This window comes from Antennarius striatus, chromosome 8 (assembly GCF_040054535.1).
Source record: "Antennarius striatus isolate MH-2024 chromosome 8, ASM4005453v1, whole genome shotgun sequence".
Taxonomy (NCBI): domain Eukaryota; kingdom Metazoa; phylum Chordata; class Actinopteri; order Lophiiformes; family Antennariidae; genus Antennarius; species Antennarius striatus.
In genome coordinates, this window is record NC_090783.1 from 12,439,596 (window position 1) to 12,456,767 (window position 17,172).

Consider the following 17,172-nt stretch of genomic DNA (forward strand, 5'->3'; position numbering starts at 1 on the left):
TATTTTATTTCATTATGTATTGTTTTTATGACCTATAACTGTTTATGTTAAGTCTCAGGGAATATTACTTTTGTATTTAGTATGTTTTGAGGCGGCAGTAGCTCAGTTCACTAAGTCTTGGGATGGGAATCAGAGGGTTCAAGGCCCATGTGGACCAAAAAATTTGCAGTGTGTGAACTGGCAATGAAGCGAAGGAGCTGCTCACCACTCAAACTCTCACCATACATATATGCATGCCTACAGGCATGTGTCTGAGTGTTCGGGCCGGTACACATACATATACAGTAATCCTTTGTTTATTCACGTTCAAGATGCACTGCATCGCAGATTTTTAGTAGGTAGTCAAATTATACCACACATGCATGCATACTGCATTCTGAGACCCATGGTTCCTACAGCAACTTTTCTATAATACAAAAGTGTTATAAACAGTCTGTGATAACCCTAGTTGTTCTGTTGTGTGTGTGTTGCCCTGAGTTGGGTTACGTGTGTGTGTTCTGCATGTATTCGCGAGACTGAGGTCATGTCCTCATAAAGCCGGGTCTTTTTCAAAATGCATCCTTTTTCATCCCACACAAAAAAAAAAATTGCATCCACAAAAGATCGTTTTCAAAAAAGTCTCCGTCCACATGTAACAGCATAAGTGTGTTGATCAACACGTTTATAAGCAGAACAACTCCGTCACAACTCTGTTCACGACAGGAGAGAGGACTGGGACACGAGGAAATTCAAACTGTTCTTCCTAGAGGAAGACTTCTACCTCAAAGTTCTCCCACAGGTGGGCAGCGCGTCCCAAAGTAGCCAACTTTCGTCTGTGCTCAGTGTGAAGCAGCGGGAGATTGTTGTCTGTTTTTGTTTGTTCCTTGTTAAGACTGAATGCCAAATAAAGATCATTAAAGGAATATTGTGTGCGTCATCCTTGCCCACCATAAGAAACCCCGAGGATGCTACAAGTCTATGAGTGTGGGAAAAGGTAATACAGATATAAGGTGGTTTATATCAGTATGGGGAGGTTCCATGCACTTTTAATTTACAGTAAATAATAATATAAATACTTTGTCACTGTTGGAAATTACTAAAAAACCATGGGCTTACATTCCCCCTCTCCTCCACGATGTGGAGGGGAGGGGGGATGTTTCTTATTGCCTCCCCTGTAAATACAGGCAGGAATGGGCAATACTTCCTCTTGTCACCAAGCACAGGGTGCTGGAAGCTGGTGATGTATGCTGTTTGTCTTTTGATATCTCATTGTAAGTTAAATTTGTCTTCATTGAATACAATTTATTGTGCATTTAAGTTGAAGTTTTACTAATGTTGATCATGCATTTAAGTCATTTCATGTTTGTAATTTAATTATGCATTTTACTAATTTCATGTTTGAACATAATGTTTATTGGTCATAATATGGTGATTATTTTCCTGTCTTTTAGAGTGAGTGCAACCTTTTCTTCTTGTGTGGTCAGTGTGGCTGCCAGCTAGAACCTTAATTCCAAACAAAATTGCTCCTTAAAGCCGAATAGCTACGCCACACGCCACGCATTGACCTAACATGGCCGGCAAACAACCAGTCAATAAAAGGCCTATTCAGGGCTCGAAATTGCGACTATTTTGGTTGCATATGAGCCCACATTTTTACTGTGCAACTATTAAATATATCTGAGAGCACCGGTGTGACTAGGGATCATCTTGCCTCTTGTAGAGATGAGGGTGAAATCTCCCTGCTGACCTGGCATCCTGGCTCCCCCTTGCCATAGCATTTTTTTAGTATTTCATTGATCTCTAGTTGTGATCTCAGTTTTCGGTTACGGATGTTGGAACGCTGGGCTAACAGCTGTTTCTTTGTTAGCCTTGATTGTGGGTTTTGAAGCTTCCATTGGTCCCACGTCTGCCCCTTATATCCCCTCTCTCTGAGCATATACTTGTATTGCAGCATTCCAACAACTGTATACTCCGCCCTTGTCCATGTGTGTCTTGTTCCAGTAACCCATTTCTCATCAGATTGCCCTGGTTCCCTAGCAACTAATGCGGACCTTGTTGATCCAGGTGACCATTTACATGGTTTTCGAATGCTTTGGACATCAAACATATCGGAATTAGACCAACATTTTTTTAAATTTTTTGTCTTGGAAGTCGAACAAAATTTGGAAGTTGAACGCAAAACAAATGCAGTAACATCCATCCTCCTCCTCTTCTCCCTCTCCAACATTCACGTATGCCAACTGCTCACCACCACAAAGGTAAAAATTATTATCTTTATTGTTTAATGCTTTAACTGTAATGTACTTTTTTTTTTAGTTTACTGTATTCAATAATTTTTCACTTAATTTGCATTCCATTGCCTATGGTACGAGTTACGGTACTGTAAACTTCTGTCCAACAGACAACAGTAACTCATACGTTAGGCTAACCTGATTACATCAATGTTTTTTTCCCCCCTTTCTTTCTGTTACGATGCCAGACATACTCATCTGGACTCTGTTTGGTGAATGATCAGCGGAACGAAATAAGTTTTTCTCTTCTTTATTAAACTGAAGCCCGCTACGCTCACCTGAACACACAATAAAACACTGGCACATTACACATGTAAAGAGCATTATATTTACATGTAACTGCTTCCGGGGCGGCAGTGGTAGAGCAATTGTCTTGAAGACAGGATTGCCCAGCCATTGGGGGTTCGAATCCCGCTCCCGCCAGAACATCCATCAGAGTGTGAGCTGACAGTGGGAGGTGTTGGCTCACTTCCCAGCCACTGCCGAGGCGCCCTTGAGCAAGGCGCCGTTCCCCCCTACAATATGCTCATTGGGGCACGACCCTCGTGCGCGACCAGTCATTCCGCCTCCCTTGTACCTCTGTATGTCCTCTCTGTCTACTAATTGCATGCCTACAGGCCCCTAGTGTGTGTTGCGTTCAGGGGCCTGTAACCTGTGACCCCCGTGTGTAATTAACACATATATGTGAATGTGAAGTGTAAAAATAATTTCCCCAAGAGGGCCAAATAATTTACTGGTTATTATTATTATTTTTATTATAATTATTCGGGGTACACCAGGAAGTCCCAAAATAAAAGCATCACAGGATCATACTTAACACTTTCTTTCTCGTGTTTGCTTCTTTCTTTTATATTTCTTTGATATGTTTCATTACTATACAATTTGATTTATAAACGACATTACGAAATAACATATAGTACTCGGATACATCGGCAGAAAATGGATGGATATTATGTTGAAAAAAGGTAGTTTTCTAGCATGCACGCACGCACACACACACACACACACACTCACACACACACACACACACACACACACACACACACACATTATCGTACACTTTGTCAATTAGTTGACAAAGTGACTATGTACAACTTTTTTTTTTTGTACATAGTCATTTTCGGGAGGCAAAACAGATGTCAGAATGGATTTTACAGGAAGACATCACAGCTGCCTGTAATGGCCAGCAGGTGGTTTTGTGTGCACATGAAGCGTCAAGAATATAACTGTTACTCGAACCAGTTGCCTGAAGTGGTTCGAAGCGCATGAGGCTTCATCTCGCCATCACTACCCGTTTCTTAAATGATTCCAACCACGACCCACCGTTAAATTTGTGGGTAAAAAAGTTGAGGGCACACGAAAGCCAAAGACAGGGTTAAAAAGGAGAATTGCGATTGGGCCTCTGTAAAGGTGAATTAATTTCCCTGTCTAGACTTCCCAGGTGCTTCCTAACTGTAAAGAAAACGTGTGGAGTTCTCTGGGAAGTATTGCTCACTACATGTTTAACTCCAGAATTAGACGATACTTTAATTTAATGATTGCGGTATTAGGGAGAAAGGGATATGGTCACATTGTTTCCTTGAAGGCAAATATCGGGGCAAAAAATAATCCTAACCCAGCGCGGGAGATTATTTCCTCCTTCCTTAATGTTGTTGTAGTTGGATTTCGTAGTGTCCTATGATTTCTCTTCATGTAACCCAATCCAGAGAAAAGGAAGTAAACAAGCTTTTGCGAAAGTATGGAACACAGTCATCCACCGCTGTCTGCTCGCCCTGAATGGTAATGTATTGTCACGTTTTCAACACTGAGAATCAAAGGCAGTCGAGTGTGGTTCCTGTCGAACAAACACAAAGTCGTGCCTGTTTTATCAATGACATTAAAACAAGCAGGGTCAAATTAGGTCAAACAGCTATTCTTAATCAATTTGTAATTTAATTTGGGGACATAACGACTTTTAGTGGAATTGACGACTTCAGGTAATCCTGATAAATGCGTATGCATGTTATTTTCCGGCAGCCATAAACCTGGTTGAGATTAATTCAATGTAAACGGCAACGGTGCAAAGAGATTATTTCCAAGTTTGCAGAGAACAGTTGAGTTATGGATGCATTATAAAATGTTGTATTTGATGTAGATATTAAAAACATTAACCTGATGTATATATTAAAAACATTAACCATATATTAAAAACATAACAGCTGTCAAAAACCACCGATAAAGACTGGTGCAAAAGTTTTAATGGCCTACTTGGTGTATCAGGAATGTCAACGGTAAACTTGTGACACTTGGACAAAAGACCGTCACATTTCTAAAAATATTTTGATCCAACTAATTTGGTATTCAACAGGATAATTGAATTGTTTCATAATAGAACAACCAAGTTGTTAAATGATACAAAATAATTGCTTCTTGTCTATGTTACCTGTGTGACTGGTTGTGCTTGTTTATCTGTTAACGGCACTACCTAAAATGATGAAAGGACTTGCCTGAAATTCACCACAGATTGACATTGTGTGACAGAGCAGTTCTCATCATTTTTTTCTTCTTATAACACCCAAAGTATACAAAGCACATGGCTATCAAATTAGAATAAACGTCCGACTCCAAATTCTCTGGCTTTGACAATGGTTTGCGCTATCTGAACACTCATGTCAAATGTTGTACTGAAGCATTTTGTTCCTAAATGTTTTGGGGTGATAATATTTTTTTCACAGACAGAAGATGTGGAGAGAAGATATGCAGTGAAGCCATGGAAAAGATGTGATTCCACAATACTGCTGAGGAGTCTGCTGGTTATGTTGAAGTCTTGCGTATACAGTTTAGCTTTCTTAACTTCTGGCTGTCAGCCATTTTCAAGAGCAGTTACCCATAATACCAAGGTTATTCTCATGAAATTTTGGTTTCAAGGATTTCAAGAATGGAATTTTTGTAAAGAGTTGCATCAACAAATTTTCATTTTAGGAAACAATAACAAAGACTCGAGTCTTTGACCGTTAATTAAAAATATTTTCAAACAATTTAACAACTTGAACATATTTTCCAAAACATGTCCTTAAAAATCTCATTACCTCAATGAACTGATAACATCAAGGTTATTAAGAAAGCCAATTATTTTTCAAAAATGTCAGGCACAACTACTTGAAACTCAACCATAATAAATGTTCTTAAATTAACATTTCTATTCGATTTTTACCTTTTCTCTCATTGCCACAACACCTTTTACACCTAAAATCCTAAAACCTTTCTATATTTTATTAAAAGCTGACATTTTTAAAAAAAATGATTTGGTAAACTTTAAAGAAAATGTTTATTGTGCACATGGATTTAAAAGCAAACAATTTTTTTTACTCATTGAATTCATGTCAAATACCCGCCTGTTGCAGTAATGCTACATTTCAGAAATGAGCTGACTGGCTTTGAAAATGATAATAAGTATATTGACACTTGGTTAGAAACATTATGCTATTTAAATTTAGAAAATCATTTAATCAGTCATTTAATTCATTTCATTACAAACACAAAAAAATATTGAAGATATGGGGAAGAACATGGCATATTTTACTCAAAAATGAAAATTCTGCCCTCAACTTCACCTCCTTTTTCCAGGCAAAATACTAGTCTGCCAACACCACTCAAGGGACAGCTAGACACCACTGACTTCAGTACGGTATAGTGTTCTACTTGCTTCTCTGAGTGCTTTGCTCAGATCTCAGGTAATACACAGAACAGTCGCGTTGACAATGTGGCAGTACTGTGACAAGGTGAACCCATGTGGCTGTGAAATCATGATACAGACATGCTGAGAGTGATGCACTCCAGTATGGCCCTTGATTACCACCTCCACAGTGAGTTTCTTTTATTTCCCTGGTATATTTTCAAGTGTAGTTCTTCCTGTAGTCTTTGTTTACAACTATGTCATTTTGGGTCAGGATCTCTCTCATGCGCCTCAGTCTTTCAAACTGGCACCTAACAATGCATATATACAGTTATGTTCATAATAATAGCAGTGTGTATAACAATGTGAGTAAACCTCAAGATTCTTCAAATATTTTTTATTTTAATACACAAAAATGCATTGGAGAGTCATTGAATATGATAATATTTTACAGAAAGTCGACAAACATAATGTTAAAAAAATAGCAGTGTTTGGCATCTTTAAAACTCAAAAATGTACTGCATCTTATTCTTTTCCTTTCGACTTTTCCCTTCAGGGGTTGCTACAGCGAATCAGTTACCTCCATCTAACCCTGTCTTCTGCATCCTCTTTCTCACACCATCTACCTTCATGTCCTCTTTCACTACATCCATAAACCTCCTCTTTGGTCTTCCTCTAGGCCTCCTGCCTGGCAGTTCAAAACTCGGCATCCTTCTACCAATATATTCACTATCTGTCCTCTGGACATGTCCAAACCGTCTCAGTCTGGCCTCTCTGACTATTTCCCCAAAACCTCTAACATGTGCTGTCCCTCTGATGTACTCATTCCTGATCCTATCATTCCTGGTCACTCCCAAAGAGAACTTCAGCATCTTCATCTTTGCTACCTCCAGCTCTGTCTCCTGTCTTTTCCTTAGTGACACTGTCTCTAGACCAAACAACATCGCTGGTGTCACCACAGTTTTCTACACCTTTCCCTTCATTTTAGCTGAAACTCTATCACACATCACACCTGACACTTTTCTCCAACCGTTCCATCCTGTCTATACACGCTTCTTCACCTCTTTTCCACATTCTCCGTTGCTCTGGACTGTTGACCCTAAGTACTTAAAATCATCCAACTTCTTGATCTCTTCTCCCTGTAACCTCAGTCTTCCACTTGGGTCCCTCTCATTCACACACATGTACTCTGTGTTACTGTGGCTAACCTTTATTCCTCTCCTTTCCAGGACAGACCTCCACCTTCCCAGTTTCTCCTCCAGCTGTTCCCTGCTCTCAATACAGGTCACAAGTCATCTGCAAACATTATAGTCCATGGAGATTTCCGTCTTTGTCTGTCAGCCTGTCAATCAACATAGCAAACAAGAAGAGGCTCAGAGCTGATCCCTGATGCAGTCCCACCTCCACCTTGAACTCCTCTGTCACACCTACAGCACACCTCACCATTGTCTTACAGTCCTCATACATGTCCTGCACCGCTCTAACATACTTCTCTGCCACTCCAGACTTCTTCATACAATACCACAGTTCCTCTCTGGGCACCCTGTCATAAGCTTTCTCCAGATCTACAAAAACACAATGCAGCTTCCTCTGGCCTTCTCTGTACTTCTCCATCAACATCCTCAAAGCAAATTCTGCATCTGTAGTACTCTTTTTTTTGGCAAGAAACCATACTGCTGCTCTCAAATGCACACTTCTGTCCTTAGTCTAGCTTCAACTACTCTTTCCCATAACTTCATTCTATGGCTCATCATCTTTATTTCTCTTTAGTTGCCACAACTCTGCACATCTCCCTTGCTCTTAATAATGGGCAGCAGCACACTTCACCTCCATTAGAGTAGATTAGGACTTTATTCATCCCTTCAGGAGGTTCCTGAAGGGATGAATAAAGTCTTACTCTACTCATTACTCAGGCATCTTCTCACTATCTAAGATCCTGTTCAACAACCCAGTCAGAAACTCTACTGCCACTTCTCCGAGGCACTTCCAAACCTCTACATCATCAGGTATATCATCAGGACCGACTGCCTTTCCACTCTTCATCCTCTTCAATGCCCTCCTCACTTCATCCTGACTGATCTTTGCTACTTCCTGGTCCACAACAGTCACCTCTTCTAGTCTTTTTTCGCTCTCATTTTCCACGTTCATCAACTCTTCAAAGTACTCTTTCCATCTTCCCATCACACTACTGGCTCCTGTCTATAGACTTCCATCCCTATCCTTAATCACCCTAACCTGCTGCACGTCCTTCCCATCTGTCTGTCTTTCTTGCCGACCTGTATAGATCAGTCTCTCCCTCCTTACTGTCCAACCTAGCATACAAGTCATCCTAAGCCCCTTGTTTGGCCTTTTCTACCTCTATGCATCTCCCTGTACTCCTGTCTACTCTCCTCAGTCCTTTCAGTGTCCCACTTCTTTTTAGCTAAACTCTTTCTCTGTATACACTCCCGTACCTCCTCATTCCACCACCAAGTCTCATTATCTACTTTCCTTCCAGATGACACACAAAGTACTCTCCTACCTGTCTCCCTTATCACATTAGCTCTAGTTGTCCAGTCATCTGGAAGCATCTCCTGACCAGCCAGAGCCTGTCTTAACTCCTTCCTAAAAGTCATGCAACACTTCCCTTTTCAGCTTCCACCATTTTGTCCTCTGCTCTGTCTTTCTCCTCTTCATCTTCCTCACCACCAGAGTCATCCTACACACCATCAACCTATGCTGTTTGGCTACACTATTGCCTACCACTACTTTACAGTCACTGATCTCCCAGTCTACATAAGATGTAGCCTACCTGTGTGCTCCTACCACCACTCTTATAGGTCACCCTATGTTTCTGCCTCTTCTGGAAGAAAGTATTCACTACAGCCATTTCCATCCTTTTTGCAAAGTCAACTACCATCTGTCCTTCTGCGTTCCTCTCCTGGATACCAAACCTGCCCATCACTTCCTCATCACCTCTGTTTCCTGCACCAACATGTCCATTGAAGTCTGCACCAATGACAACTCTCTTACTTCTAGGCATGCTCTACATCACTTCATCAAAGTCCAACCAGAATTTCTCCTTCTCCTCCAGCTCACATCCTACCTGTGGAGCATACCCACTAACAACACTGAACATCACACCTTCGATTTATAGCTTCAGACTCATCACTCCGTCCGACACTCTTTTTACCTCCAGGACATTCCTAACAAACTCCTCCTTCAATATAACTCCTACTCCATTTCTCTTCCTATCTACACCATAATAGAACAACTTGAATCCTGCCCCTAAACTTCAAGCCTTGCTACCTTTCCACCTGGTCTCCTGGACACACAGTATATCTACCGTCCTCCTCTGCACATGTCAACCAATTCTCTACCTTTTCCTGTCATAGTTCCAACATTCAACGTCCGTACTCTCAGTCCTATAATCTTGGCGTTCCTCTACTCTCTCTTCTTATGGACACACTTTCCTCCTCTCTTTCTTTGAACAACAGTAGTTCAATTTCCACCTGCGCCCTGTAGGTCAACAGCGCATATGGCGGTCGTTGTTAACCCAGGCCTCGACCGATCCGGTATGGAAGTCATAGGCTTAATTCACACGTTTAATTTTGAAAAACTTTTACTCCTGATGCCATTCCTGACGCAACCCTCTGTATTTTTCCAGGCTTGGGACCGGCACAATAAGACACTGGCTTGTGTCCTCTTGTGGCTACATTCAAAAATGTACTGCATAAAACTAAGAAAAGCTTGAAGATTCAACTTTCCTGAGAATCTTACACTGATATTTAGCTGCATTACCACAGTTTCTGATAGCTGCTTCACATCTGTGGTGCATGTACTTGACCAACTTCTGGCACCAGTCTACAGGCATTCCAGCCCACAACAATTGTACTAGGTTCCATAATTATTCTGCATTTCTTGGTTTTGCATCATGAACAACATTTCTTATGTCAGCCCACAAGTTTTTATGGGATCGAGGTCCGGGGATTGTGTTAGCAACTCAATCCCCAGACCTCAATTAGTTGGATGCTGCTTCTCTGGATCCATTACTTTGCTCACGTGCAGGTGTGTTTGGGGTCATTGTTTTGTTGAAACACTTATTTCAAAGACATTTCCTCTTCAGCATAGGGCAACATGACTACTGCCAGTACTCTGATTAACTCAAACTGATCCACAATCCCTGGTATTTGATAAATTTGACCACTACAGTAGTATGAGAAACATTCCCATAAATGTGATGCTTGCATCATCATGCTTAACATGCTTCTTTGTTAGAGATATCAGAGACCACCTTAGAACTTCTCTAACACATGTATAGTATTTAACTATGTTTGACCCTCCCCCCGTGCTGCCACGATCGCACAAATTTCCCCACTGTGGGACAATAAAGGTCTATTATTATTATTATTATTATTAATCCTCCTGGAGATGATTGTTGACTGAGCCTTTGCCATTTTGGTTATTCTTGAACCATTTGAGTAGTCGTTTTTCTTTGTCTTCCTCACCATTCTGGTTTTGGCTGCCATTTAAAAGCGTTTGATGTCATTTTAGCTCAACATCTATCATTTTTTGCACTTTTTTATAGGTTTTCCCTTCTTTTATTAACTTCTCAATTGAAAGAACGCTCTTCTTTTTCAAGGACAAATGCACAGCCAGCATCTACAGCACCAGTTGCCTTAATCCTTAACTAAGGGCCACCTGTTAAACACCTGTTTTTTCACATAATCAATGACGTCGCTAATGGAACTCAGCACTGCTAATTTTTGAACATTGTTTACTTTCTGTACAAAACTGTGGTGAGACCAGCGATGTTGTTTGGTCTAGAGATAGCGTCACTGAGGAAAGACAGGAGGCAGAGCTGGAGGTAGCAGAGATGAAGATGCTGAGGTTCTCTTTGGGAGTGGCCAGGATAGGTAGGATCAAGAATGAGCACATCAGAGGGACAGCACGTTACAGGGTTTGGAGATAAAGTCAGAGAGGCCAGACTGAGATGGTTTGGACATGTCAAGAGGAGAGATAGTGAATATATTGTTAGAAGGATGCTGAGTTTTGAACTGCCAGGCAGGAGGCCTAGAAAAAGACCAAAGAGGAGGTTTATGGATGTAGTGAAAGAGGACATGAAGGTAGTTGGTGCGAGAGAAGAGGATACAGAAGACAGGATTAGATGGAAGCAATTAATTCGCTGTGGCGACCCCTGAAGGGAAAAGCCGAAAGGAAAAGAAGAAGTAGATGAGTCTTAAGTATTTGAGCAATGATAAAAGCTTAAGTAATGAAGTAGGAAATTTATTATGGCGACCCTTGAAGGGAAAAGCCGAAAGGAAAAGAAGAAGTTGTCTTTCTGTAAAATACTACCTTACTCAATGACTTTTTCCACTTTTCTTACTTTGAAATGGAATGTGAAGTGTCCCCAATGCATTTGTGTGTATTAAAATAAAAATTACTTAAAGAATTTTGAGGTTTACTCACATTTTTACACACACTGCTATTATTATGAACATAAATGTATGTCTGGAGAAGTTTAGGAGGTGGTCCTTTGTGCGCTCCATCAGCTTTTCAATTGAGGTGTGCCTCTTCTAAAGAGGAACATTCTTTACATCCTTTGCCTTAATAGACCCATCTGCCTAGTTCTTCGTTCCATGCAATGGTCTTTTCATTTGTGGAAAAATCCAATGTTATAGGAAATAACTTTTCTTTGGATTTGCTGCATTACCTGTACTACACATGGCCAGGACAGCATTCCATGGGGATGATGTTTCAATAACCCCAAGCTGATGCAGCTTCTTTGTTTTCAGGCCAAAGTTTTCTTGTGTCTTGCAAGCACATGTTTGAGAGAGAAGAGTTTGAAGAACCGAGCCTTGGAAAGGTTGTGCCTCGCATTTTCGGACAGAAGTCTTTTATAAAGACTTGGCCACTGTGTCCGTTGTGGCTCTCCTTCACAATGTCTGTCCCTTTTTCCCAATTTCTCCTGCTTTCCCATTCATCACAGCGGACACATCATCTCGGTGAAGGAAAGTGCTTTTGATGATTACTTGTTTCCTCTTGGCCACCATCTCCAATCTTTTGAGTCTTTTTTGAGTTTGGCCATCTCTTTTGTTCTTTCCAGAAGCCTCTCTTCTGTGGAGCATAGTTTTGACCTCAGTTTTAGTGTTATATTTCTCTAATTCTCGTCATCTTTTACTGTTGTTTTTCGTTACTTCCTTTGGGGTAGATGTTTCAGGAGATGAAGTTTGGAAATGAGACTGGTCTCTAGGGGACACTTCTCAAACATTTTGAATTATTGACTGCGCTTCCTCATCATCCTCCCTCACTGCAGTAACATCTAGTACAGCTTTTAGCTCTTTCTTTTTGTTGTAGTACCATTTTGAGTTTTCCTACCACTGCTTTTTCTTTTTCTCATGTTTTTTATGTCAGTTGTTTTAAGTAGGAACTTGAACCGGGAACCACTTGCTGTGCACTGACAGCACTACCCACTGCGCCACTGTGCCGCTCTGGTGCAGAATTTGAATGTTCCCCCCGTATCTGTGTGGGCTCTCACCGGTTCTCCCTCTTCCAATCACCTCCAAAAACATATGTTTCAGGTGGATTGAGCTTCCCAAATTGTCTGTACTCTGTGTAAGTATGTGCTCGCCTGTCTGTGTGTCTACATGTGGCTCCATGTTGCACTGCGGTCGTACCTAAAGTGTACCTGCCTCATGCCCCAGTCACCTGGTATAGGCTCCATCACCCCACAACCCACGGTGCCAGAAGAAGCGGGTTGGAAGATTAATAAATTTCAAGTATGCCATTTGATTTTTTTTTATATTCTAGAAATGGTAAAGAAGCATGGCGTGAAATGAATTTCTCAAAAAATTGGACAAATCTTGGAGTACATCTAATCTTGGAGACCTACAAGATATGAGGTTGACTGTGTGTGTGACTTCCTCACACTGTAAAATAATTATAATCCTATAGTCATTGTATGAGATTTGGACATTCTGTACATTAATTACATTTTCTTGGGACCCCTTCCACCACAGGAACTCTCTAAAGGACCACACTATCTTGAACTACGTCTATAGACAAAAACAGTCTAATATGCCAATTACTCTTTCTGTTATTTCTCATTGGGATGAACGGCCTCTCTGATCTGAACAGGAGTGGTGTTCTATTATTTGACTTCTGTGCTAGCCACAGTTTGTCCATGATGAACACCTTGTTCAACCACAGCGATGTCCATAAGTGCACATGGCACCAGGACACCCTAGGCTGGAGGTTGATGATGGACTTCGTTGTTGTATAATCAGACCTCCAACCACGTGTGTTGGACACTCGGGTGAAAAGAGGGGCAGACTGTCAACGGATCCCCACTTGTTGGTGTGCTGGATCTGCTGGCAGAGCAGGGTGCCGGACAGACTCGGCAGGCCCAAGTGGGTTTTGTCTGGCAGAACCCTCTGTCAGTGAGGTCTTCAACTCCCACCTCTGAGAGAGCTTCGCTCAGATTCCGCAGGAGATTGTGGACACTGAATCAGAGTGGACCATGTTCTCTAACTCTATTGTCAAAGCGGCTGCTTGGAGCTGTAATCGCAAGGTCTCTGGTCCCTGTCGTGGCAGTAACCCCCGAAACCGGTGATGGATACCAGAACTAAGGGATGCCGTCAAGCTAAAGGAGTTCTATCAAATCTTGTTGAATTGTAGGACAATGGAGGCGGCTGACAGGTATTGGCAGGCCAGGTGTACTGCAGCTCGACTGGTCGCAGAGGTAAAAACTCGGGTCTGGGAGGAGGACTGTCGGTCAGCCTTTAAGAAATTCTGGCAACCATTCGGTGTCTCTGGAGGGGAAAGCAGTGCAGCCAACACTGTTTACAGTAGAGGCGAAGAGCTGCTGACCTCGACTGAGAATATTGTTGGGCGGTTGAAAGCAGACTTTGAGGATCTCCTCAATCCTGCTACCATGTCTTACAGAGGAAGCAGTGGCTGAGGTCTCAGAGGTGGACCCGTCCATCACCCAAGAAAGCTTACCGTCCAATTAAAATTTTATGTTGTAGTAGTCTTGTCCATCCTGTTTTAGAATTTGTTATTAGGGTCATATTTAGGTCATTCAGGGCATAATCCACAAGTTGATCTGTTATCAACTCCAAACTGTAATTTTTTTGGCCATACCTTATTTCGCCAGCTGATCACCACTCCTGTTCGTGGGCTGGGGACCACTGCTGTAGATCATAATATTGTCAGGAGATCAGAAGATGATGTAGTGATTGAAAACGCAGCACAAACCTGGTTTAGGTCTTATCTGTCCAATTTCAGTTTGTTCATGTTAATAATCCCCAGAAGGAGAAAGTCCACTTTATTATCCCTCAATGGGGAAATTGTCTTTCTCACTCTACACTGTAGTTGCATGCAGTTACATATGGGTTAGGTCACGCATACATAGTTAAATACAGGCCCCTCAACACAACAAACTAGGGGGAGGGGGAGGCAGAGTGACGGGTTGCGATTGGCAGATTGCGCCCCAAACGGGCAGCTTGTAGGGGGGACAGTGACTTGCTCAAGGGCCCCTCGGTAGTGGCTGGGAGGTGAGCTGACAACATCAGCTCACACTCTAGAGGATGTCCTGCCGGGAGTGGGACTTGAACCACTGATGGCTGGGCGATCTGTCTTCAAGACGTCTTCTCTACCACTGAGACACTACCGCGAGATAGTCTCAAGGATCTAATATTTATAGCCACTGTTTCTGAGAACCGTTTCACATCTGTGTTGCATGGAGTCGACCAACTTCTGGCATCTGTGAATAAGTATTCCAGCCCAGGATGATTTGACAACGTTCCATAATTCCTCTGCAGTTCTTGGTTTTGCCTCAGAAACAGCAATTTTAATGTCACCCCACAAGTTTTCTATCGGATTAAGGTCCGGGGATTGGGCTGGCCACTCCATGACTTTAATTTTGTTGATCTGGAACCGAGAAGCTGCTCGCTTACTGGTGTGTTTGGGGTCGTTGTCTTGTTGAAACAAGCATTTCAGGGCATTTCCTCTTCAGCATAGGGCAACATTTATTTATTTAACCTTTATTTAACCCGGCAAGCAATTAAGAACAGGTTCTTATTTACAAATGCTGCCATGATCTTATGATCATGTATAAAGCTCTTCACTGTGAGGCTATCTCTTACACTGAAAATCTCGAACTACAATGGCACCTCTACTTACGAAATTAATTGGTTCCAGAAGAAATTACATAAATAGAAAATTTCGTAGGTAGAGACGCGTTTTCCATGCAAATGTCCTAATCCGTTCCAGGCCCCCAGAAATTCCGACATAAATGTTTTATAAAGCATAAAAATGCATCAAAACATGCAACAAATACATGTCACAATTAGATTATGCACAACTCTCATTTATTGTGTAATAATGTAAAAAACAATACAAACACTAGAGACATTTCACTATACCCATACTTTACCAGGCCTGTTTATTTTTTATTAATATGCCTATTTATGATTTTCTATTTATATATTCGTGATGGGTTATTTATTAGTCTTTCTATTTGGTGTTGTATTACTTTCTATGTGCTGGTGCTATGTGCTTTTTTTTTTTTCTTTTCTGTGTTTTGTGTACTTACTGTGCTGTGTGCGACGGAGAAATTGATTTCCCTGACGGAACCTCTTGAAGGGATAAATAAAGTTATACTCTACTCTAAACAAAGAATAAAGAATAACAATGACAGTCATTTACCTTTTAACTGCTGTCCTCATTGTTTTTTTTGCCCTCTTTGGTTCATGCGCTCCTGCCTCACAATGCCAAACAACAGAGTGCATTCCAGTCCTTTTGAACTTCTCCAACCACCCATGCTTTCCCTCTAACTCCTTAAACTTTCTTTTGTTTTACTAACGCAATTGTAGATGCATTACGGCCATATTCTTTAGCGAGATCAACCAAACGCATCCCTTTTTCACGCTTTTCTATTATATCTTGCTTTGTTTGTATGGACAAAAAAAATATTTTCTTCGTCTTTTCTTTTCCTGTTTTCTCCGTCACTTTCTTAGGGTCCATAACGAATACTCTAAAAGTTAATACAGTACACAAAGGTCCCTCTTAGCCAATGGGATGCCAGAAAGATACTAGGTAATAGCCAATGGCAGAGCAGCTATGAGAATGTTGTGTTCAGGAACCTGTGGAAGCTGTGAGAATCAGCCGATACTGTATTTTTACCTTACATAAGTCAAAATTTCTTTCATAACTAGAGGAAATATTTTCCTGCTGAGAAATTTTCTAAGTAGAAAATTTTGTAAGTAGAGACATTCGTAGGTAGAGGTACCACTGTATATAACTCTCCCAGGGCTCTTCGCTCTGAGGATGCAGAAAAACAGGAGGTCGTTTTAGCTATCTGGCTCCTTCACTCTGGAACCATGTCCTGGCCTCTGGGGGGCAGACACCTTTAGCTTATTTAATAGTACGCTCAAAATCGTCTTCTTTCATAAGGCTTACAATTAGAAACAAGATAGATTTCTTTAAATTAGCTGCTATAGGCCTAGACTTCTGAGGGTCATTTCTCTGTCTCTCCCATTAAAGGGAGTTACATTTATTACTTTAGGAGCTTCTGTTATTTCTCTTTCCTGTCTGTTTCTTGGTCATAATACATTGACCCTTCACATGCCTGCAAGATACTGCCGCTACCTATGTGCTCTTACTTGACAGGTGGGGAACAAGTATAACAGTCAGAAAATCTGAAAGCCTGACATATCTGCCACTTCAACTAAACTTTGAACTGTAGGCTGCAATGCTGTCTGGCCTATCTGCCACTCTCTCTCTATCTTTCTTACTCTGTCCTTATCCATTGTATTTCTTTTCCACCCAACCGGTCAAAGCAGATAGCTGCCCTCCGGAATCTGGGTCCTGTCTGGAGTTTCTGTCTCAGTGAGGGTGATTTTCCCAGCCGCTGTCACTTATGCTTGCTCTGTAGGGTTCTCTTGGGTTTCTCTGTCTGTTGAAGCGCTTTGAAATGTCTGCTGATGTGATTAAGCGATACGTAAATAAAAGTTGATTGATTGAATGAAAGGATTAACTTGACATTCTTGCTGTCTTATTTTGTTTCCTTCTAGCAGCACAACCAGGAAAAGAGAAGACTACCTTGAATGGCCAGAGTACTTTATGGCTGTAGCCTTTCTCTCAGCCCAAAGGAGCAAAGACCCAAATTCACAGGTGTGATTTTCATATAAGGATTTTATTGGTGTGTGTGTGTGTGCGTGTGCGTGCGTATGTTTGTTACCAAATGTTACAAAAAACGTTTCTGTG

General features: G+C 41.4%; 1 protein-coding gene across 2 annotated transcripts in view; it reads left to right on the plus strand.

Annotated features, from left to right (window-relative positions):
• The first annotated feature begins 3,898 nt into the window (after positions 1-3,898).
• Positions 3,899-17,172, plus strand: part of dctd (dCMP deaminase) — a 34,383-nt gene continuing 21,109 nt past the window's right edge. Inside the window, exons 1-2 of one of the 2 annotated variants that reach the window (XM_068320855.1) lie at positions 3,899-4,049; positions 16,980-17,079. In XM_068320855.1, the coding sequence (XP_068176956.1) occupies positions 4,009-4,049; positions 16,980-17,079 (141 nt within the window). In that variant the 5' untranslated portion in view covers positions 3,899-4,008. The remainder of the gene's footprint in view (positions 4,050-16,979; positions 17,080-17,172) is intronic. The other variant, XM_068320857.1, reaches the window with a different exon arrangement.